The sequence below is a fragment of the Cricetulus griseus genome, chromosome 4 (genome assembly GCF_003668045.3).
Source record: "Cricetulus griseus strain 17A/GY chromosome 4, alternate assembly CriGri-PICRH-1.0, whole genome shotgun sequence".
In the NCBI taxonomy this organism is placed as follows: domain Eukaryota; kingdom Metazoa; phylum Chordata; class Mammalia; order Rodentia; family Cricetidae; genus Cricetulus; species Cricetulus griseus.
The window spans coordinates 184,041,859-184,064,294 of NC_048597.1; the positions used below are offsets into that span (position 1 = coordinate 184,041,859).

The 22,436-nt window shown below is 39.7% G+C and overlaps 1 protein-coding gene across 4 annotated transcripts in view; it reads left to right on the top strand.

Moving 5' to 3' along the window:
- The window catches only part of Rfx7 (regulatory factor X7), an 82,310-nt gene extending 65,434 nt beyond the window's left edge, over nt 1–16,876 (top strand). For all 4 annotated transcript variants that reach the window (XM_027411186.2, XM_035443800.1, XM_027411185.2 and 1 more), the window contains 5 exons: nt 1,703–1,819; nt 3,449–3,533; nt 4,477–4,684; nt 9,123–9,418; nt 10,687–16,876. In XM_027411186.2, the coding sequence (XP_027266987.1) occupies nt 1,703–1,819; nt 3,449–3,533; nt 4,477–4,684; nt 9,123–9,418; nt 10,687–13,959 (3,979 nt within the window). In that variant the 3' untranslated portion in view covers nt 13,960–16,876. The remainder of the gene's footprint in view (nt 1–1,702; nt 1,820–3,448; nt 3,534–4,476; nt 4,685–9,122; nt 9,419–10,686) is intronic.
- Nucleotides 16,877–22,436: the final 5,560 nt, after the last annotated feature.

The window sequence follows — 22,436 nt, forward strand, 5'->3', positions numbered from 1 at the left end:
CCTGTCATGACCAGAAGAGACTTTCAAAGTAGTCATCTCAGTCTTCAGGCTCTTACAGTTTTTCTATTCCTTCTGTGATGATTCCTGAGCTTTGGGTATAAGGTGGTATAGATGTCCTATTTGGAAATGGATTCTCCATGGTCACTTTCTCTCTACATTTTGACCAGTTATGATTTTCTGTGATAACCTCTGTCTGGGGCTGGAGAGATGACTCTGAGGTTAACAGCACTGCCTCCTCTTCCAGAGGTCCCGAGTTCAATTCCCAGAAACCACATGGTGGCCAACAATCATCTGTAATGAGATCTGGTGCCCTCTTCTGGCCTGCAGGCATATATGCAGGCAGAACACTGTATACATAATAAATAAATAAATTTAAAAAAAAAATGATGTTAGCTGGTAAGTGGTAGTGAACTCCTTTAATCCCAACACTATGGGGAGGGGTTGCAGAGACAGGCGGTTCTCTCTGAGTTTGAGGCCAGCCTGGTCTACAGAGTGAGTTCCAGAACAGCCAGGGCTACACAGAGAAACCTGTCTTGGGGGGAAAAAAAATATGTTAGAGTTAGTTATCCTATAAAAAGAACATTCTTTGTTCTTTACTTTTTATTGGTTGCCTAAAATAACCTAACTATAGGTAAGCTGTTAATTGACACCAAATCCTGCTTGATGAACCCTGTGGTTAAAGCAGGAAAATGAGATGTAAACTAACCAGCATCTTCATTTGGCCTGCCATGACCCATTTCAAACCCTCATTTCAAACTCATGGCTGGGTGTATCCTATAAATGCTCCATAAATTATACTTTAAACAGAATCTTTGACTATTCAGAATTTTCCAATGGTAATAATGAAATTCTTTCTCTAAAAATAAAACCTTAGCCCGGTGTTGGTGGTGCATGCCTTTAGTCCCAGCACTCAGGAAGCAGAGGCAGGCCGATCTCTGTGAGTTCAAGGCCAGCCTGGTCTACAGCTTGAGTTCCATGACAACCTCCAAGGCAATACAAAGAAACCCTGTCTCGAAAAACCAAAAATAAATAAGTAATAAAATAAAGCCACTGAAATCTAGATAGGCAGGCCACCTTACAGTAGAGCTGTCCAATCGGGGGAGAGACTCACGTGAGGTAACTCACTGTTTAACAGTATGACCATTTCTGAGTATAACACGAGGTTAAGCTATAACTGAGTTCTAAAGGGATACAAATGGAAAGGGTGACTCTGGCCCTTCAGGGCTTCTTGTTGTCAGCCTTATCAGTGGAATAAAAATGTTGGTACACATAGACAGATGATCTTTAAGGACTCTTTTAGTTCACATACCATGAGATGGTATTAACGGTGATTTCTGACATTCATGATGTAAGGTTAAAAATTATCTCTGTGTGTGAACCTGATATGTGTTTAGAAATTATAATCCTGTTACATGTACTCATTTAGGACCCTGAGTTTGACCAGAGCTGGAAACTTTAGCAACATCGTGTCTCTGTACGTGTTTCCCAGATGCTATTGAAAACAGTACTGTAGACCCTTAGAGTGAGTCCAGCAAATTCAATCTGAATTTAATATGCAGCTCCCAAGAATGAGAGTTCATAAACTCTTATGAATTACTGGAAGGTTCATTGCTTCACTTTACCAAAGGTGTTTTGAAGTAACACCATACTGTGTGATGATGAATTCTGTCACTTTTTGAATTGGTCTGTTCTTCTTTTGCAGGAGCTATTGTGACAATCTTGGTTACCATCCATTAAGTGCTGCTGACTTCGGAAAAATCATGAAAAACGTATTTCCAAACATGAAGGCACGCCGTTTGGGCACTAGAGGCAAATCTAAATATCCTTTATCTGAGTGCTATCACTAATCTCTTTTGGCTCATCTGTTGTTGCAACTCAGTTGGCAACTACATTTAGGAATAAATGTGAATCAACAAATAAATAGCTCAAAATCCTTAGAAGAATAACTGCAAATGTTAACTCCCCAGCTGTTACCAAACTACGTAAGAAATAGCAAATGGTTTGTGAGCTTATTAAGATTCTGATTTTATGGGGCCGGGCGTTGGTGACGCTCGCCTTTAATCCCAGCACTAGGGAGGCAGAGGCAGGTGGATCTCTGTGAGTTCGAGACCAGCCTGGTCTACAAGAGCTAGCTCCAGGACAGCCTCCAAAGCCACAGAGAAACCCTGTCTCAAAAAAAAAGATTCTGATTTTATCTTTTATCATTTTAATTTTTCTCTTACCTGTTTTTGTTCATATTTTTGTGTGTATACCTGTGTACATGTATGTATACCACATGTGTGTGCATGTGCCCTCAGAGTCCAGGAGAAGGTGTTATATCCTCTGGAACTGGAGTTACAGGTAGCTGTAAGCCTCAAAGTGTGGGTGGGTTCTGGGAACCAAATCCAGGTTCTCTCGAAGACATACAAATGCTTTTAAGCACTGAGCCATCTTTCCAGCCCCTTTTATTACTTTGTTATTATCCAGCACTTTGCTTTAACAATAAAAATTAAGAAATGGTGTATTTAGTAACTAAGTTATAGCAATAAAAGTGGGAAAAGATGTTAGCTTATCTTCTTTCCTTCCTCTCAGAAACATGGGAATTTCCCTGGTTAAAGAAAAATAATAATAACATTAATAATACACTCAAAATGTTATTGTTTTGTGATGAAAGATCAGTATTCACTTTATTTTTCTGGTAGTCATGAAAGTGGGGCATAGAAAAGGCCCTTCTTATGACAGAGAAATATGTATAAGCAAACAGAAATAAGGGAGTGAAAATTAAGAATTTATTTAAGGATTTTATGCTCCTAGGAGATATAAAGTAGAGACTATCTTTTATTAGAAATGCATTCTTCCTTGCTTAGCTCTTGGCCTTTTTAAGGCCTTAAATTAGCTACTGTGGCAATTAAGAGAAAGGGACAAGGGGGAAGGCTGTTTTTCTAAAAGAGTCACAGGTGCATTTGGACCACTCTACCCTTATTTCCTGAATACAAGACAGAAAAGGTCTTGATGTGTCTTTGGCATGTTACAGGTGATAATCCTGTATGTTTCAGTGGAAAAAAGAAATGTAAAGGTTAAAGCCCTTGTGATACTCTTAAGAGTTGTTTTTGTCTCTGTGCCCTGGACTCAAGTTTCCCTTCCCTTTGCCAGGTTTCCATCTGCTGGTTCCTTCCCTGTGACCTGTAGCTGGCACTGCATAGTGGGAACATTTATTCATAATGTTATAACAGATGGAAATCCTTTCATTTAAGATGCTAATACTGAACATTCTACAAGAAATATTTATTTTTGAATGAAAGTATTGTGAGTTTCTACTAGTAAATTGTGTTTTTACTAACGAATTCAGAAAGCAGATGTTATTTCCTGGTGATTTGTATTGTCATTTCATGTACAGTTCCTTCTCAAGTGCTATCTATATAGGCAGTCCTTGTCATTTAAAGTGGTTTCGATCTTAACTCTTTATCACATATTGCTACAGTGGACTAAGGAAAAAAGCTTTTGTTCATATGCCAACACTGCCCAACCTTGACTTTCATAAAACTGGAGATGGGGTAAGAATTCTACCATTTCTTTTTAATAAAGATAAATGTACCTTTAAAATCAAGACCTGAGAACTGTTCTTCCTACAAATAAATAAGAAGAGAGAGAAAAATCACCCACAGTGGCCAAAAGATACTAGTAACATTTACCTGCATGACTGGGCAGTTGTGGCGCACACCTTTAATTCCAGCACTTAGGAGGCAGAGGTGAGCAGATCTCTGTGAGTTCAAAGCCAGCCTGGTCTACAGAGTAAGTTCCAGAACAGCCAGAGCTACACAGAGAGACTTTATCTTGAACCCCCCTCAACAGAAACAAATTACCTACATAAACATGAAATTCAGGAGAATAAAGACCTAAGATTGCTAATTTATAGATATGTCCATAATGTATGTTGATGATACCTATATGCATATGGAAGGAAAATTTGTAGGATGGCTAAAGTATGACCTCTCTAGAAAATGACTACTCAGCAATGTAGTTTTTACTGATACTAGATAAAGCTTTAGAACTATCAAAAATTTATTTGTGCCTGGCTGCCATTTTTTTGTTTGTTTGTTTTGGGGCTTTGGGGGGCAGGTGTTTTAAGGCAGGGACTCTATATATAATCCTGTCTGTCCTGGAACTCACTATGTGACTACAATGACTGTAAACTCACAGAGATCTATCTACCTCTGCCTCTCAAGTGCTGGGATTAAAGATGTGCGCCACCACACCAGGCTTTAGCTGTCATTTAAAGTACTATATTAACCCTGCACTTGACTGACTGTTCTTTACTGATTCACTCATATATTCAAAGCTGTTACATGTCTGCCCACAACTCTTTCATACTGTTTTGACCCGAGATATATGTTGTATCTTCCAATAAGAATGCATATCTTCAATGTACTTCAACTTAATTTCTCTGAAATTATTATTATTACTATTTTGTAAAGTTAACTTTTCCTCTTTCTATAGTTGGAAGGAGTTGAACCATCTGCGCAGCTTCAAAACATTGATGAGGAAGTTATCTCTTCTGCTTGCCGTCTTGTGTGTGAGTGGGCCCAGAAAGTGTTAAGCCAGCCATTTGACACAGTCTTGGAATTAGCCCACTTCCTTGTAAAGAGTCATTATATTGGCACCAAGTCAATGGCAGCTCTGACTGTGATGGCAGCAGCACCAGCAGGTATGGAAACTGACCACATTGCTATATTTAGAGCTGGTAGCAAAAGGAGAGCTTGGGGCCAGTAAGATGGCAGAGTAGGTAAGGGCTCTTTGTCAAGCCTTATGATCTGAGTTCAAACCTCAGAACCTGCATGATGGAGAGAGAGAACTGACCTATGATCTCTACATTCACTCTGTGGCAAATGTGCACCCATAAGTAAATGAATAAAGTTTAAAGCATTTATTAATGAAGAATTTGACCGAAGAGCTTCATCATTTTAGTATCTGTATGAGTTCATTCTTATTCCAATTCACACGAAATGCAGATGTTTTACTAAGCCGACAAAATAAAAACTGTATTGTTAAATGTAGTGCTTAATCCTATACTTTTGTATATTGCTCTGCTAGAATAAATGTGTGTGTGTGTGTGTGTATGAGAGAGAGAGAGAGAGAGAGAGAGAGAGAGAGAGAGAGAGAGAGAGAGAGAGAGAGAGAGAGTTGTTTTGTTTTGTTTTTGTTTTTCCAAGACAGGGTTTCTCTGTGTAATAGCCCTGGCTGTCCTGAAACTCTTTGTAGACCAGGCTGGCCTCAAACTCACAGAGACCTGCGTGCCACTGCCCAGCATCAATACTTTTTTTAATTTAAAAAAATGGCTGTTTTTAAATGTAAAGAATATACTATGTGTCTAAATTAGTAAAATAAAATTAAATTTTAAAATTATGTGCTAGATGTGGTGGAATATTATTTTAAGATGTGTTATATTTGTTTATGCTGTGGAACATTTGCTTTAATGATGCAGAGGTGTCTTGCATCCTTTTATGTTTCATTTGTTTAACTCTGTGAAGCTATAATACTTCGCCTGTCTGAAATAACTGATTGGTCTAATAAACAGTTGAACGACCAGTAGCTTGGCAAGAAAGGATAGGCAGGGCTGGCAGGCAGAGAGAATAAGTAGGAATATAGGTGGAGAGGAAGAAGGAACAAGAAAAGAAGGGGCCAGCCCGCTACACATACAGACATGGAATAAGAAGGAAAGAAAGGATATACAGAAAGAGAGAAAATTAAAAGCCCAGAGCCATAGGTAGATGGGATAATTTAAATTATGAAAAGCTGGTTAGAAACAAGCCAAACTAAGGCCAGGCATTCATAAGAAAGAATAAGATCATGTGTGTAGGCCGGGCATTGGTGGCACATGTCTTTAATCCCAGCACTCAGGAGGCAGGTAATCTCTGTGAGTTCAAGGCCAGCCTGATCTACAGATCAAGTGCCAAGATAGGCTCCAAAGCTTCACCGAGAAACCCTGTCTGGGGAAAAAAAAATTCTTTGTGTATTTATTTGAGATCGGGTGGTGGGGCCCCCAAAGAGCAAAAGAATGAAAGAGTTTTAAAAAAAAAAAAAAAAAAAAAAAAAAAAGCAAACAAAACCAACAACAGCTAGGCTCCTATCCCAGAAATTAAGCTTGTAAATAAAACAATCTTGAGCACCATGAGTGGTTACCTAGTTTCATAAGTAATAAACTTTGTGAAGTGGTACTTTAAAATAGCAAGCATTTTGTCTTGTTTGTTTGTTTTTAGATGGGATCTCTATTGCATAGAGCTCAGGCTGTCCTGGGGCTTGTACTATAGACCAGGCTTATCTTTACTTACAGAAGTTGTACTACTTCTATCTCCAAGGTGTTCACCACACCTAACTGCAAGAGAAAAATTTTTAAATTTATTTACTTTTATTTTATGTGCACTGGTGTTTTGCCCTCATGTATGTCTGTGTGAGGGTGTCAGATCCCCTGGATCTGGATTTACAGACAGGGGTGAGCTCCCATGTGGGTGCTGGGAATTGAACCCGGGTCCTCTGGAAGAGCAGCCAGTGCTATTAACTGAGTTATCTCAGTTAAGATAACTAAGTTATCTCAGTTAAGTCTGAGAATCTTTTTTTAATGCAGTTTAAGTGAGAATTTTAATTCAAAGAGAAGTTTTTAGACTGACAATTTTAGCAATTAATATTATTATTGAAACATCTGATGCACTGTTAAATTAATAGCTGTGTGTAAAGTATCGATTTTGATGAAAAAATTTAAATGCCTTATTCAGTTATACCTGATATTGTAGACTGAATAAATTACATTACTTTAGAAAATTATTTCTGTGAACAGAGTATTAATACAAAGTTTGTATTCCAAGATAATTCTAAGTTAAATCTAAATATTTTTAAATCTGAGGCACATTTTTCCTGAAGAAAATTAGTTTGTAGTGTGTATGTGTGTAATCTTTCCTCTTCATTACTATTTGTAGTGTGTATGTATGTATGTAATCTTTCCTCTTCATTACTATTTGTAGTGTGTATGTATGTATGTAATCTTTCCTCCTCATTTTACCACCAGTTGAGAGCCAGTATCAGCAAAACAGCCTCTCACAGTAACTAGTCATAACTTTTCCTTCCCAAGTATAAACTGTATGTGACCAAACCTGACTTTTCACTTAATTAGACACAAGCATGGTGGTGCTCAGTAAGTCCATAGTTTGTAGCTAAGTAGCTCACATATATGTTACCTCCCATTATTCCCTTAGTAGGCCAGTGAAATGGAAGATTTCATTCTAGGAAGCAGACTCTGGGAGGTGAAATGGTTTGTCCTTGGACAGATAAATAATGCATCTAGATTTAAACCCTGTTCGCCAGTCTCCAAAGCCAGGGTTACCTCAGTTAGCTCAACTACCTTCTTACCATCTGGAAAAATAAGACGTTGAAGGAAGGGTGTGGAGCCTTCAGAACACTCTGCTGTCTTTGTACTCTCCCCACTGGTAGTGGGAAGGGCTCCTCTGTGGATGGGGCTTAGACTTCTGTGGAGGAGGCTGCTCCACCTATTTCCCATTATTTGCAAGACTGACGAAAGAGGAGAGGATTTTTGAGGAATAAGTGTCAAGTGGAGGAGAGATGGCTCAGCAGTTAAGAGCACATAACTGCTCTTGCAGAGAACCTAGGTTCTGTTCCCAGGACGACATAGGAGGAGCACATAATCATCTGTGACTCCTGTTCCAGGGGATCTGAAGCCCTCTTCTGACCTTTGCAGGCACCAGGCATGCACATACAGGAAAGCAAAACACTCATTAATAAATATTTTAAATGTGTTAAAATTACACATGTAATTTCCATATTTAAAAGCAATATGGAAACACTAAACTTTTTGCCAATTATATCAATACTGAAAACTTTTTAAATCTCTTGAAATTTTGTTAACTCCTAGTAAATTTTTAAAAGAATATTCATGACAAATATTTTCACCCTTTGAATTTGTTTTTATAAATATAGTGTCTGTCTTAAGGACAGGTTGTTACAAATGTCCTTTTTGTGAGTCAGCTGTAGGAACTCTTTCCTGTGCAGAGAGGCTGGCAAGAGGATAAGGCAGGAAGCGGTGAGCCATTGGCAGAGGCTCTCCTGGGTGCAGGTGCTGGGAAGAAAGCCGAGACAGAGCCAGAGGAAGCAGTAAGGCTGAGTTCAAAGGGAAAAAAAACAATAATTACATTATTTAAAAGAAAAGTAGAGATTCAAAAACGAAGGATCACCAACCAGAGTTGGCAGAAGAGAATTCCTGTGTCTTTCTGTTCTTCTAGCCTTCCTCCCCCACCCGCACCAAGTTGTGGCTGTAACTAGGGTGACGAAGGCAGAACCTGGCTGGGGACAGAAGACAAGGTGTGAGAGCAGGCTATCCTGCTCCTCCACAGCACACTGGGACTTCCTTACTCCCTTAGTGCCACCTCTAAGTATGAAATGGGCTTTGTAAAAGTACTTTATTACATACTCAGTTTTCTTAAAATTTATATCTTGCTTTTTTTCTGCTATCTTACTACTCTTTTTAAAAGTTTTCTCAGTAACACTTTTCAAAATGCCTTAACATTAGAAATTCTGCTTCTTAATTTCTCTAGGTCACATGGAATAATCATAAAGTAACAATTAAAATAATGGTTCATATTTTTGTGAATTTCTGGTAAGATTAAAAACTTGTTTTCCCCACATAAATTTTTCTAGGCTATGGAGTGGTTTTAGTGAATATTTATAGGTTATCCTTATGGGTTGAATATTAAAATGATATAAATTTATTAATTTCATCCCAATTACAGAAAGGGATAGGAAAATTTGTTGGCATCTAATACAATATAAAAATGCTCTGTCAGCATGTATTTTTGTTAATGTCCCCACATTTATGATATAGCTAATCTTTTAAAATTGTCTGCATTGTTTACTTAACTGAAACTGGCCTGGTCAAACCATATTTTAGGATTTCAGAATCTTGCTAATGGAAATGCAAATAGAATTCTATTCCTTTGCTTTGTAAATAAGATGTGAATTAGCGTGTTCTGGCTTAGTTGCTTTGTCCAGTAGATGGCTACATACTCAAAGAAACTGACTAATACGGCCTTCCACAAAAGACAGCATTTATTTTAGCTCTCCTTTGTGTTTATTTTCAGGACTTAAAGGAATTCCCCAGCCTTCTGCTTTTATACCTACAGCTGAAAGTAATTCTTTTCAACCTCAAGTAAAGACTTTGCCCTCTCCAATTGATGCTAAGCAACAGTTGCAACGGAAAATTCAAAAAAAGCAGCAAGAACAGAAACTACAATCCCCATTGCCAGGAGACGCTTCAGCAAAAAAAACAGAAGGCACTACAGCCAACGGAGTGTCTAATCTCCCCAATGGAAACCCTGCAATCCTTTCTCCCCAGCCCATTGGAATTGTGGTGGCAGCTGTCCCTAGTCCCATTCCGGTAATATTATTAGTAGAGTTTGGCCTTTCTGAGATGGTGGGAAGTCATTTATTTTAAGTGTCAGGTGAGAAGAAGGCAAGGGTATGTGTAGCTATAATCATAAAATGGTTTATGACCAGTCTCCCTGCTTCAGTCATTTGTCTTTCATTTCAAATGTGTATTGCTGAGGAAAAGCAAACTCTGAACCTAACAGAAATGCAGACAGAAAGAATGAAGATATGTAAAATGTGCATATAACCAGTCAGAACTTTAGTAAGAATAAATCCATTTAAAAGTCGTTTCATCTCTGGCTGAGTCAAGAAAATATAAACTTTTGGGAGCCTAAATGTTGTTCTGAATATTGAAGTAAACCAAATTATAATATAGTGTTAATGATTTTACAATTTAATGTGAGCCTGCTTCTGTGATTAGCTGGATGGATATAGGAGTAGAATATTGTTTAGATCACTATCACACAACTAACACTATAGTGAGGTAACTTTTCAAATGCAACTGTGTATTACTAAGTAAAGTGATAACCTTACATTATTATTGGATTTTTTTTTCTTTTTTTTTTTTTCTTTCGTTTTTCGAGACAGAGTTTCTCTATGTAGCTTTGGAGCCTGTCATGGAACTCGATCTCTAGACCAGGCTGGCTTCGAACTCACTGCCCAGAGTTCCACAGTGGTTTTTAAGACTCTAAAAGTTTCCCAGGAGTGGGGCTGGAGAGATGGCTCAGAGGTTAAGAGCACTGACTGTTCTTTCAGAGGTCCTGAGTTCAATTCCCAGCAACCACATGGTGGCTCACAACCATCCGTTATAAGATTTGGTGCCCTCTTCTGCTGTGCAGATATACATGGAAGCAGAATGTTGTATATATAATAAATAAATAATTTTAAGAAAAAAAAAGTTTCCCAGGAGTGAGCTGTCTTCTTAGACCACAATCCAATAGATACTTTAGAGTTTACCTGTCTTTGTGATTACATCTCTAAGATCTCCCTGTAATCTTATTCAACCACTAGTTAGGCAAATATTTTGTCTTGTTAACTGGGAAGTAACCTATTTTTTCCTGTGTGTTACTATATTTCATAATTATATTGCATTGTGGTTATATTTGAGGGTCTACTTGTATACAAAATGATCCAAAAGAACTCTGTTCTAACATTAAAACTACCTTATTTCTTTTTAATTAATACTTAATAAATCCTTCAATACTATATAGATGTACAACATACTGTTGTATCCTGGACTTATTAAAATGGACATTTTGTTTTCTACATTTTCTCCAGGTCCAGAGGACCAGGCAGTTAGTAACTTCACCAAGTCCAATGAGTTCTCCTGATGGCAAGGTTCTTCCCCTCAATGTACAGGTGGTCACTCAGCACATGCAGTCTGTGAAACAGACACCAAAGACTCCTCAGAACGTTCCAGCCAGTCCTGGTGGGGACCGTTCTGCCCGGCACCGCTACCCTCAAATCCTACCCAAGCCAGCAAACAGCAGTGCACTCACCATCCGCTCTCCTACAACTGTGCTCTTTACTAGCAGTCCCATCAAAACTGCCGTTGTACCTGCATCACACGTGAGTTCTCTAAATGTGGTGAAAATGACAACGATATCCCTCACTCCCAGTAACAATAATGCCCCTCTAAAACAGTCTGCCTCAGCCAGCAGTGCTAGTGGAACAACAGAGGAGTCAAAGAGCATTCCTCAGATCAAGAATGGTTCTGTTGTTTCCCTTCAGTCTCCTGGGTCCAGGGCCAGCAATGCTGGGGGAACTTCTGCTGTGGAAGTCAAAATGGAACCAGAAGGTTCATCAGATGAGCATCCTCTACAGTGCCAAGAGAACTCTGAGGAGAGTAAAGCTCCCCTAACAACACCTAGTGCCCTTTGGGGGCAGAAAAGTAATACAGATGGAGCAGTACCAAAACCTTCCAATGAAGGTGTCATTGAAGTAAAAGCAACTAAGGTCTGTGACCAGAGGACCAAATGTAAAAGTCGCTGTAATGAAATTCTGCCAGGCATCCCAGCAGGCAATAATCAAAGCACTGTTACTCTCTCGGTTGCTACTCAGAACTTACCTTTCACCAGCACCAGCTCACCATCTAATGGTGACTCAGTAAATAAAGACTCTAAATTATGCACTAAAAGTCCAAGAAAACGACTATCTGCTACACTGCAAGAGTCTCAGGTCCCTCCTGTAAAGAAACCAATTGTGGAACAGCTTTCTGCAGTTACCATAGAAGGTCAGAAACCGGGCACTGTTAAGAAGGACCAAAAGGTTCCACATTCAGGGAAAACAGAAAGTTCAACAGCAGGTGCTCAGATTCCTAACAAGGTGTCAATCAGTGTCAGTTCACACATTTTAGAGGATCAGCCCTTGAACCCTACTCTTGTTGCCAGTGAATCAGTTCTGGAGCAGCAAACAACACCATCATCGTCCCCAGATGTAAAAGTCAAGCTTGAAGGGAGCGTCTTTCTCTTAGACCATGAGTCAAAGTCAGATGGCAGCTTTAATCCTAGCGAATGGCAACAAGTTACTAAGGACTCTGACTTCATAGCTGCCAGCTGTGAGCAACAGCAAGATGTTAGTGTTATGACAATTCCTGAGCATTCTGATATCCATGATTTAGAGAAATCTGTTTGGGAATTAGAAGGGATGCCACAGGACACATACAGTCAGCAGCTACATAGCCGGATACCAGAATCTTCTTTGAATCAAATACAAGCACAGTCTTCAGATCAGTTACCATTGCAGTCCGAACTGAAAGAGTTTGAGTCTTCTGTTTCCCAGACAAATGAAAGCTACTTTCCTTTTGATGATGAACTTACACAAGATAGCATTGTGGAAGAGCTGGTGCTTATGGAGCAGCAAATGTCAATGAATAATTCACATTCTTATGGTAACTGCCTAGGAATGTCCCTTCAGAGTCAGTCAGTAACTCCAGGAGCTCCAATGTCATCTCATGCTTCCAGCGCCCACTTCTATCATCCAATCCATAGCAATGGCACTCCAATTCACACACCTACACCTACACCCACTCCTACCCCAACCCCAACCCCAACCCCAACTCCAACATCTGAAATGATTGCTGGGTCTCAAAGTCTGTCACGGGAGAGCCCTTGCTCCAGGCTTGCCCAGACAACACCTGTGGACAGTGCTTTAGGAAGTAGCCGACACACACCCATTGGTACTCCTCATTCTAATTGCAGCAGTAGCGTCCCTCCAAGCCCTGTTGAATGCAGGAATCCATTTGCATTCACTCCAATAAGCTCCAGTATGGCTTATCACGATGCCAGCATTGTCTCGAGCAGTCCTGTGAAACCAATGCAAAGACCCATGGCCACGCACCCTGATAAAACCAAGCTTGAATGGATGAATAATGGGTATGGTGGGGTTGGTAATTCATCAGTTTCTGGTCATGGCATTCTCCCAAGCTATCAGGAACTAGTAGAAGATCGTTTCAGAAAACCCCATGCCTTTGCTGTGCCCGGACAGTCATATCAGTCTCAGTCCAGACACCATGACACTCATTTTGGTCGTTTGACTCCCGTCTCTCCTGTGCAGCATCAAGGTGCCACTGTAAACACCAACAAGCAAGAAGGGTTTGCAGTCCCTGCTCCTCTTGATAATAAAGGAACTAATTCATCTGCCAGCAACACCTTCAGGTGCCGGAGTGTGAGCCCTGCTGTCCATCGCCAACGGAATCTTAGTGGAAGCACCCTCTATCCTGTGTCTAATATCCCACGGTCTAATGTAACCCCCTTTGGAAGTCCAGTAACCCCAGAAGTTCATGTTTTCACAAATGTTCACACAGATGCATGTGCCAACAACATAGCTCAAAGGAGTCAGTCAGTTCCCTTGACAGTCATGATGCAGACAGCTTTCCCAAACGCTCTGCAGAAGCAAACAAACAGTAAAAAAATCACAAATGTTTTGTTGAGTAAACTTGATTCTGACAATGATGATGCAGTGAGAGGTTTGGGAATGAACAACATGCCCTCCAATTACACAGCCCGGATGAATCTCACTCAGATTTTGGAAACTTCCCCTGTTTTTCCTAGTGCCAATTCACAAAATATGATCGATTCCAGCACTTCAGTTTATGAATTTCAAACACCATCTTACCTCACCAAAAGTAATAGCACCGATCAGATCAGTTTTTCTCCTGGAGATAATCAAGCACAATCTGAAATTGGAGAACAGCAATTAGATTTCAATAGCACTGTTAAAGACCTGTTAAGTGGAGACAACCTGCAAACCAGCCAGCAGCTGGGAGGTCAGGTAGCATCTGATCTCACCAACACTGCATCTGATTTCCCTAGCGACATCAGGTTGTCTACTGACCTCTCAGGCAGCATCAATGATTTGAACACCTTAGACCCAAATCTACTGTTTGATCCAGGTCGTCAGCAGGGACAAGATGATGAAGCCACACTGGAAGAATTAAAGAATGACCCACTGTTTCAACAGATTTGCAGTGAGTCAATGAACTCTATGACTTCATCAGGTTTTGAATGGATAGAAAGCAAGGACCAGCCTACTGTTGAAATGTTGGGATAAATTGTGTTTTATAATATGTAGCACACTGTATCTAAAGACATATGTATTGTATTTGTCTTAATGGAAGTGCCTCCCGCAGCAGAAACACTATTAATTGTGACATTTTAAAAGCGTTTGCTGCAGAAGTGGTTTCTTCTTCAGTAGGAAATGGTTAGACTTGCCTCAGTTCTGGACAAGTTTCTGAAGACAGTAGGCTGTAGAGCAAGTATTAGGTTTTAAATTTTATAATGTTCCCCATTTAATCACATTTGCTAGTAAAGAATCCAGCTTTTTACAAGAGCAGTCTGGGTCTTTATTTTGTATAAGTTTATTTTAGTTCATCAGTTGATCTACATGGAATTTGAAAGAAACCATCCATTTTTAGTCATAGGCTGTTTTGTTGTTGGCATTATCTTTTAGGTATGAAATCATAGCTAAGGTAAACTGTAGGCAAGAGAGTCTTCCTTAAAACAGGGATAATATTCAGGTTATTATAAATATTTAAGCTTGAAACATGAAGCTACTGTAGAATGAGAAATCTCTGTAGGACTTTCTGGGGCTTTGGAACCATTTACTCCCACAATGAAGGGCTTATGTAGGAGAAAATAATGGAAAACAAATGTTAATTTAAGGAAAGTAAAAGCTGCACTAAAAATTTTAAGAGGAAAACTAGTAGCCATTTATTTGTGACATTGCATTAGTCCAGTTTTAAAAGGTGGCTTTTAAAATGGAGCTCTCTAGCTCTCACACTTTGGTTCCCCCTCTCTCTTCCTGCCCCTCTCTCTCCCCCTCTTCCTCCCACTCTGATCTCCCCCTTCCCTCTTTTTGTCCTTCCCTCCCCTCACCATCTCTTACACACACACTAGACATTGAAATTTAATAGCAGAAATACAAGCATGTTAGGAAGCTGTCTCGTGTTTTATTATTTGCTTGTTGAGATTGGAGTGTTAGAAGGGAAATAGAGGTTTTTTCCTTAGTTCCTTCACCACAGCTCTCTGTACATACTGAAGTTCTACTAAAGAATTATTTTTAATGCTTTTTTGCCATGGTATCCTTTAGTAATCAGCTTTCCTCCACCTCAGTTTGCTCACTCCTTCGCTTCTCTGAATGTAGTAATACAGTTTGATCATGGATCCTTTGCAAAACACCAAGCAGAAAAGAGATAATGTTAAGAGCCCAGCAAAAAAGCATTTCCTCACATGAGGTGTGAACCTCAGATCTTTGTATCGCTGGTAAAACAAAGGGGGTGATAATAGTACTTGAAGAAAAGAAGCATTTTATTACTTGCTTAACTTATTTATTGTGATGGACACAGTTGCAAAAGAAGCAAAGCACTCAGGATTTGTTTTAAAGTGTTTATGGCTCCCATTTTGGTTTATGAATAGTATTTATGAATTTCATGTTAACACAAAACTAGTGGGCAGCTTCATATAAGTGAGTTTCAAGGTAATTTTAAAGAGATTAAAGTTAACCTTAAATTCTTAAAAGCTACCATGACATCATTCACTGTACTCTCCTGAACCTAGCCAAGCTTTTCTTTACCTTAATTCAAAAATAAATCAAAAGACTGCAATCCGAATATTTAACAAATATGATGGAAGGGTTAATTTAATAAGGGTCCATTGTTCAACAGATTTAAAAAAGTAGGGTATTAACATATTCTAATAAATCAATGGTGCTAGAGTTGGCTCAGAGGTTTATCTATGGATATGTCCTAGTTACTGGCATATTTGTGTGTTTGCTGTTAATTTGATTTAATGATTTGTTAGATTTTTTTCTTGATACTAGTTATTTCTTCACTGTACATTGAGACACAGCACTACTGCACACCAAAGTATGTAATACCCAAAGGAAACTGTGTGATTTCTTCTAACAAATGATGGGAGCCTTTCTCAGTGAGAGACTCTGAAAAGGAGACTTTGAGGCCATTCTAATCCCTGTTTACATTGTTAGCTTCCTACTAATATACAAATAATGGAATTCTTTTTTGATAAAAAAAAAAAAGTATAGAGACTGGAGGATTTTTACCCCCCCCCTGTACAGTATTGCAGCAAACTCTTTAAATTTGGCTGAATTCGTCCAGCAAACTTTTTGGGGTTCGTATATTGCACTAAATTTGTTGAACCTGTGGTAGGCACATCTCTTAGGATAAATGCAACCAGTACAGTCCACAGATTAAAATTTTTAAATGTGTTTCATTATGAAAAGACAAAATATCATCAAAGTGACAGATGAAATTGTCTTATGTAGCAATGTGCACTGATCTCAATGAGATATTTCTATTTCTTATTCTCTTACACGAGAATATTACAGCAGGAAGAATTAAGTTTAGTTTGCTTCACCATGTTAATACATGATCACAAAATGTGCATGAGTGTTCTTGACTTATCCTGTACAGTACTAGGTAATCCTGTAACCACTTTTTTTCCCCTCTTGGCTGTATTGAAACTGGCTCTGTGTTAACCAGGTGAGCATAGTTATTCACAGGTTATTTTGCTTTTTTAATGTTTACTAATTCTGCTTAGTTGATGTTGAATATGTTCTTTTCTTGATTTTTTTCATTGTTTTGATGTTTAAAACATTTTGCATACTGTTTTATCATGATAAGACTTCATGAAGTAAATACTTTTGCATATAATTGCAATAAGCACTGACTTTTGAACTGAGCAAGAAGGAACGTGTTTTGTGCAGTGCATCTGAGGTTCAGATATCAGTCTTGTACTACAGTGTGCTTACTACACCTGAGGTGACAAAAGCAAGCCCTGCTGTGTGTCTCATTTAGTGCAGAGTCAGACCCCGGTGCTTTGTTGTCTGTTGTACCTGCTGAGATTACAGTAGTTGAACATCGCAGTAGCATTTCAGTTCTCTTTTTTTATTAAAAGTGCTCAAATTGTTTTTTAAATGTTTTCAAAAACAATTAAAAACATTTTATATTATACTGCCTGGGTGTTACGATGATTTATGGGATGTATTTTTATAGCCAATTTGCCATTTTACAAATATGTACCTGATGCTGTATTTCCCTTGAACTGGTGAAATGGTGGGGGTTGGGATTGTAAAAATGGTGCAAGGCAAAACATGCCACATCTCTGCTGTTCCACAAGAACTGACAGCTTGCTCACTCACTGTCTCTCTTTCTCCAGTCTCTGGAATAGTGTTGTTCCCTTGAGATGTGTTGCCATCTGTACATGGCATAGAGTTTATGTTACCTCAAAGGCTATCCTTTCTTTTGTTCTTTCATATGGCATTTGCTTTCAGGTGTTAGGTTGGGGACTGTCTAGATTGCTGTATTTCAGGAACATACATTTTTTAATACAAAAATGACATATTAACATGTACAGAAACAGGCCATGGGTTTACAAAGAGGCAGAAGATACTAGAAACTTCAGCTACTACAAAGCCATGGAACCAGGATCTAGAATAGAAATTAGTCACTTTGATACAGAATCAGCAAGAACCAGTGTCTGGAACTGTAATGTATCATTGACATTTTCTGAGTGAAACAGCCTCCTTACCTGTATGTATAGATCTTTATGTATCTGACAGCCCAACTATCATCCCTGAGCTAGATCCCTGAGTTTAGTCAGGTGGAAGCGGTCACAAAGAGAGTGAAAATTGAGAAAGGAGCTGGGTGAACTACAGGAAGATTCCCACATAGATTGAACCTACAAACAAAAACTTGAAAGCACTTGGAAATGAAAGTATTCCTGAAAAAGATAAATCACTCAGGATAAAGCAAATGAACCACCTGGGTGTTACTGCCTCAAGCCATAAGGAAATTTAGCTGTTATCTTTTTTTTTTCTCTTCGAGACAGGGTTTCTCTGTGTAGCTTTGGAGCCTATTCTGGCACTCGCTCTGGAGACCAGGCTGGCCTTGAACTCACAGAGATCCACCTGCCTCTGCCTTCCGAGTGCTGGGATTAAAGGCATGCGCCATCAACGACTAGCTACCTGTTATCTTAATAACAATTTTAGTCTCAAATGTAGTAGCATGTGCCTTGAGCCCCAGCTACTGGGAAGCCAAGGCAGGAAGGTTTCCTCAGCCTAGGGGCTTGAGACCAGTTCCGACAATATATTGAGACTTCACCCCTGGAAAATAAAACTGGATGCAGAAGGTTCAAGGAGTTCATCCAATGGTTTGTTTGCACAGACAGGTTCTGGCTTTCTGTGTTTTCAGTTGTTTCATCAGCAGCTTCGGTTTTATGTTACCTCATAGTCACTGTGGTTTCCATAGCTGAAGTATACCCTCATTCATCCCAAGGATAGTAAGGGCAGTTCTTACCGCCTTTATCAGAGAAATATCTGTTCCAGAATCTTCCAGTTAGTCATTCCAAACCCTCCTAGTCTCACTGGACATGCAGACACCTAAAAAGCCAGTTCATTAGATTATTGGTTCATTATTCATGGTTGTAAGAGAAGCCTGCTTTGTGGCATGTGGTCGTCTATTGGACCATTGAAATGGCTCAGTAAGTAAGGGTACCTACGCCCAAGTCTAAGTTCAGTTAACAGGACCCATGTGGTGAAAAGAGAATGATTTCCACAAGTTGTCCTCTGATCTCTACAGGCACACTGTGGTGGACATGTACACACATAATAAATAAAAGTATCATAACTTAAAAATGTCAACAACTTCATCTTTGGGAGGAAACCATTAGTGGCCAAAAGGAAGACAACAGCTGAGTAGGATTGTTGAGATTTTCTTTTTTTTAATATTTATTTTTATGTGTGTGTGTACACCCATCCATGTGTGCTGGTGCCCACAGAGCCCAAAAAAGAATGTTGGATCTCCTGGAACTGAAGTAACGTGGTGCTGGCAACCTCTGTAAGAGCAGTATATGCTCTCTGAGCGGTCTCTCCAGCCTCTTAAGATATTGAGCCCACCTTTGGGGAGCTTACAGTCTAGTAAAGAATTAATTACAAAGCTGGATATATAGCATGCTATGTAGAAGAAAAGCAGAGAGAAGGCAAGAACAAAGCTAAAAGGTTTTGTTTGATTTTGGTTTTTCAAGACAGGGTTTCTTTGTGTAGCTTTGGCTGTCCTGCAACTTGCTCTGTAGGCCAGGCTGGCCTTGAACTCACAGAGATACACCTGCCTCTGCATCTCCAGTCCTGGCATTCGCCACACTGCACAGCATTTTTTTGTTTGTTGGTTTATTTTTCAAGAGGCTAAAGGTACTTAAGGCTTCATTTAGAAGTCCACTGGTAGAAACTGTTAACTGGTATCCACCCCTCTCAATAAACTGACAAATTGAGTAGTATTCTCATAAATACAAATTGTCTCAGTTCCTACGACTGCAGTCGACCACATTTTCCTATTAAATGTATATAGTATTGTTAATGTATTATTAATGAACTTTTAAATAACATTACAAGTTTAACATATTACAAATTTGTTAATTGAATCATATATAAAGTTGGTTTTGTTTTTTTTTTTTTTTTTAATGTATGCCTGCTCTGGAGTTAATAATCTTACAGGAGAAGGAAGTGAAGACAGAAAGATTGACTTTTCAAGAAAGACTGCCCCAATAGGTGGTGGTAGTGCATGCCTTTAGTCCCAGCACTCAGGAGTCAAAAGCAGATTATCTTTGACTTCAAGGCCAGCCTAGTTTACAAAGTGGATAGCCAGGGCAGAGAAACCCTGTCTCAAAAAACCAAAAGGAAAAAAGAAAGGAAGGACTGTCCCTTAGAAGTACTTCTTAGAAGGGAAAATGGTTTTTTGTTTCTGGTTTTTTAAGACAGGGTTTCTCTGTGTAGCTTTGGAGCCTATCCTGGCAGTCGCTCTGGAGACCAGGCTGGCCTCGAACTCACAGAGATCCACCTGCCTCTGCCTCCCGAGTGCTGGGATTAAAGGCGTGCACCACCAACGCCCAGCTGGGCAAAATGGTTTTATAAGTAAAATCTATCATGAGAATAATCTTGCGGTCATGTGTAGAAGAGTATTTCTTTGCATTAGATCCTGTACTAAGTAGTATGCATATGTTCTCATTTCCTGATTATAGCAACCCTGAAAATATTTTTTCAGATGAGAAAATTGTATTTCAGAGATGAAATGGTGAATGCACCAGGGACAGTAGTTGGTAGGACCAGAGCGGCCTCTATCCATCTTAAAGCCCAGTGCTGGACACTGTCTACTGCAGTCATTTGAAGTTTTTCCTTCTGCTTTAAAAATGAAGAATGAGTTGACTTTTATGACGGGTTATTTCTCTTCATTTTTCCACCTTTCAATATTTTATTTTCTCATTGCCTTTAGTTTTACCTGTAGCTTATTTTTCTGGTTTTGGTTTAATCTGTTTGTTTAGATTTTAAATTGTTTATGTGTATGAGTCTTGCCTTAATGTCTGTGTCCACAGAGGCCAGAAGAGGAAGCATTGGATCTCCCTAGAGGTTCATGTGGTTGTGAATTGCCATATGGGTGCTGGGAACCAAACCTGGATCATTTTGAAGAGCAGCAAGTGCTCTTAACTGCTGACCCATTCCTCAAAATATAAATTAGTAATAAAATATTTTAAAAATTATCTTTCCATCAGGCGGTGTTGGCACACACCTTTAGTCCCAGCACTCGGGAGGCAGGTGGATCTCTGTGAGTTCCAGACCAGCCTGGTCTACAAGAGCTATTTCCGGGACAGCCTCCAAAGCCACTCTGAGAAACCCTGTCTAGAAAAACAAAACAAAACAAAACAAAACAAATTCTTTTTCCACCCTTACTCCAGCTCAACAGAGACAGCAGCATGTAGATCTCTGAGTTCCAGTCTAGCCAAAGCTATACAGTGAGACCCTGTTTCACAAACAATAAGATAACTGAATAATTGAGATTTGAATAAGGGCTGGTTACTCATGGATACTGAGGAATTATTGGGTATGCTAAAGGCGTTTTGTTTGTATGATAACACCATCTGTTAGGCATCAAGGCACTCTGAGTTTGAGGTCACCCTGGTCTACACAGCAGGTTCCAGGACAACCAGAGAAACAGACAGAGAAACCATGTCTGGCCAGTGGGGGGCTGGAGGAGCCATGCAGTAAGTAATATATTAATGCTGAAATACAGAGGTGAACACAGAATGCCCTGGATGTATTCTGAAATGCCCTGAGGAAGATGAAATGATGGGGGGGCGGGAGTAGACAGCAAGAATGTTACAAAAATCATGACAATTATTTAATCTACATATGAATTCATTCAGGTTCAACGTGGTTCAAATTTGGCTTTTATTCTATTTGAATATATTTCAATGAAAAAGTTTTATCATCCCCTATTTCCTATCAAATAATAGATCTAAAGGACATAACTCAAAATCCTGGCCCCTTCAGAGGCTCCTGAGGGTGCTGAGCAGTCAACTCCTTCAAATCCTGAGTTAAGAAGAGGGAAGGGCTGAGTGCTAAAGAAAGCCATGCACTGTACATACTTATGGCCTTTCCCACCTTTATCTTTCAAAACTTGTCCTGACAAACTTGCTTCTTACCTTACTCAGGCTGTGCTCTGGTTTTCAAAAGATACTTTTGGGGCTGGAGATGTAGTTTAATTAGTAGAGTGGTTTCCTAGCATGGGTTGGAGCCAAATTGCACATGGTGGTGCACACCTGTAATCCCAGCACTCAAAAAGTAGACACAGGAATATCAGAAGTTCAAGGTGATATTTGGCTAGATAGCCTGGGATGTGTAAGACCCAGTCTCAAAAAATAAAAATACTTTTTCTTAGCTGGGCCATAATGGCACACACCTTTAATCCCAGCATGGATCTCTTGAGTTTGAGGCCTGCCTGGTCTACAGAGTGAGTTCTAGGACAGCCAGGGCTACACAGCTCTGTAGACCAGGCTGGCCTCAACTCACAAAGGTCTGCCTGCTTCTGCCTCCTAAGTGCTGGGATTAAAGGCGTGTACTATACCTCCTGGCAATTAGAAGCGTCTCAAAGTCTGCTTCCCTGGTATACATCAAAACAGGTCTAATAACTCCTTTGTAACTCATAAAGGAGTCTGGAGAGATGACTCAATGATTAAGAATGATAACTACTTTTACAGAGGACCTGAGTTTGGTTCCCAGCACCTACATGATGGCTCACAAACACCTCCAGGTTCAGGGTCTCCTACATAGGCTTCTGGCCTCTGGATGCCTGAATGTATGTGATGCACATAAACTCACAAAGGCAGAGGGGGAAAAAGGGAGAGGGGAGGGAAGGAAAGGAAGGAAGGAAGGCAGTTTGAATGTGCCCCCCCCCCATAACCTCATATATTTGGATGCTTGATCCACAATTGTTAGACCTGTTGAGAAGGATTAGGAAGGCCTTGCTGGAGGGTGTGGGTGTAACTGGGGGTAGGCTTTGAGGTTTCAAAAATATACCATTCCCAGTTAGCTTTCCCCCTTCTCCCCCTCCCCCTCTCTCTTCCTTGGGCTCATGGATCAGATATAAGTTCTCAGATATTTCTCCAGTGCCATGCTGCCTGCTGCCATGCTTCCTGTCATGGTAGTCATAGAACCTTCTAGAACAGTGAACCTAAATTAAACGC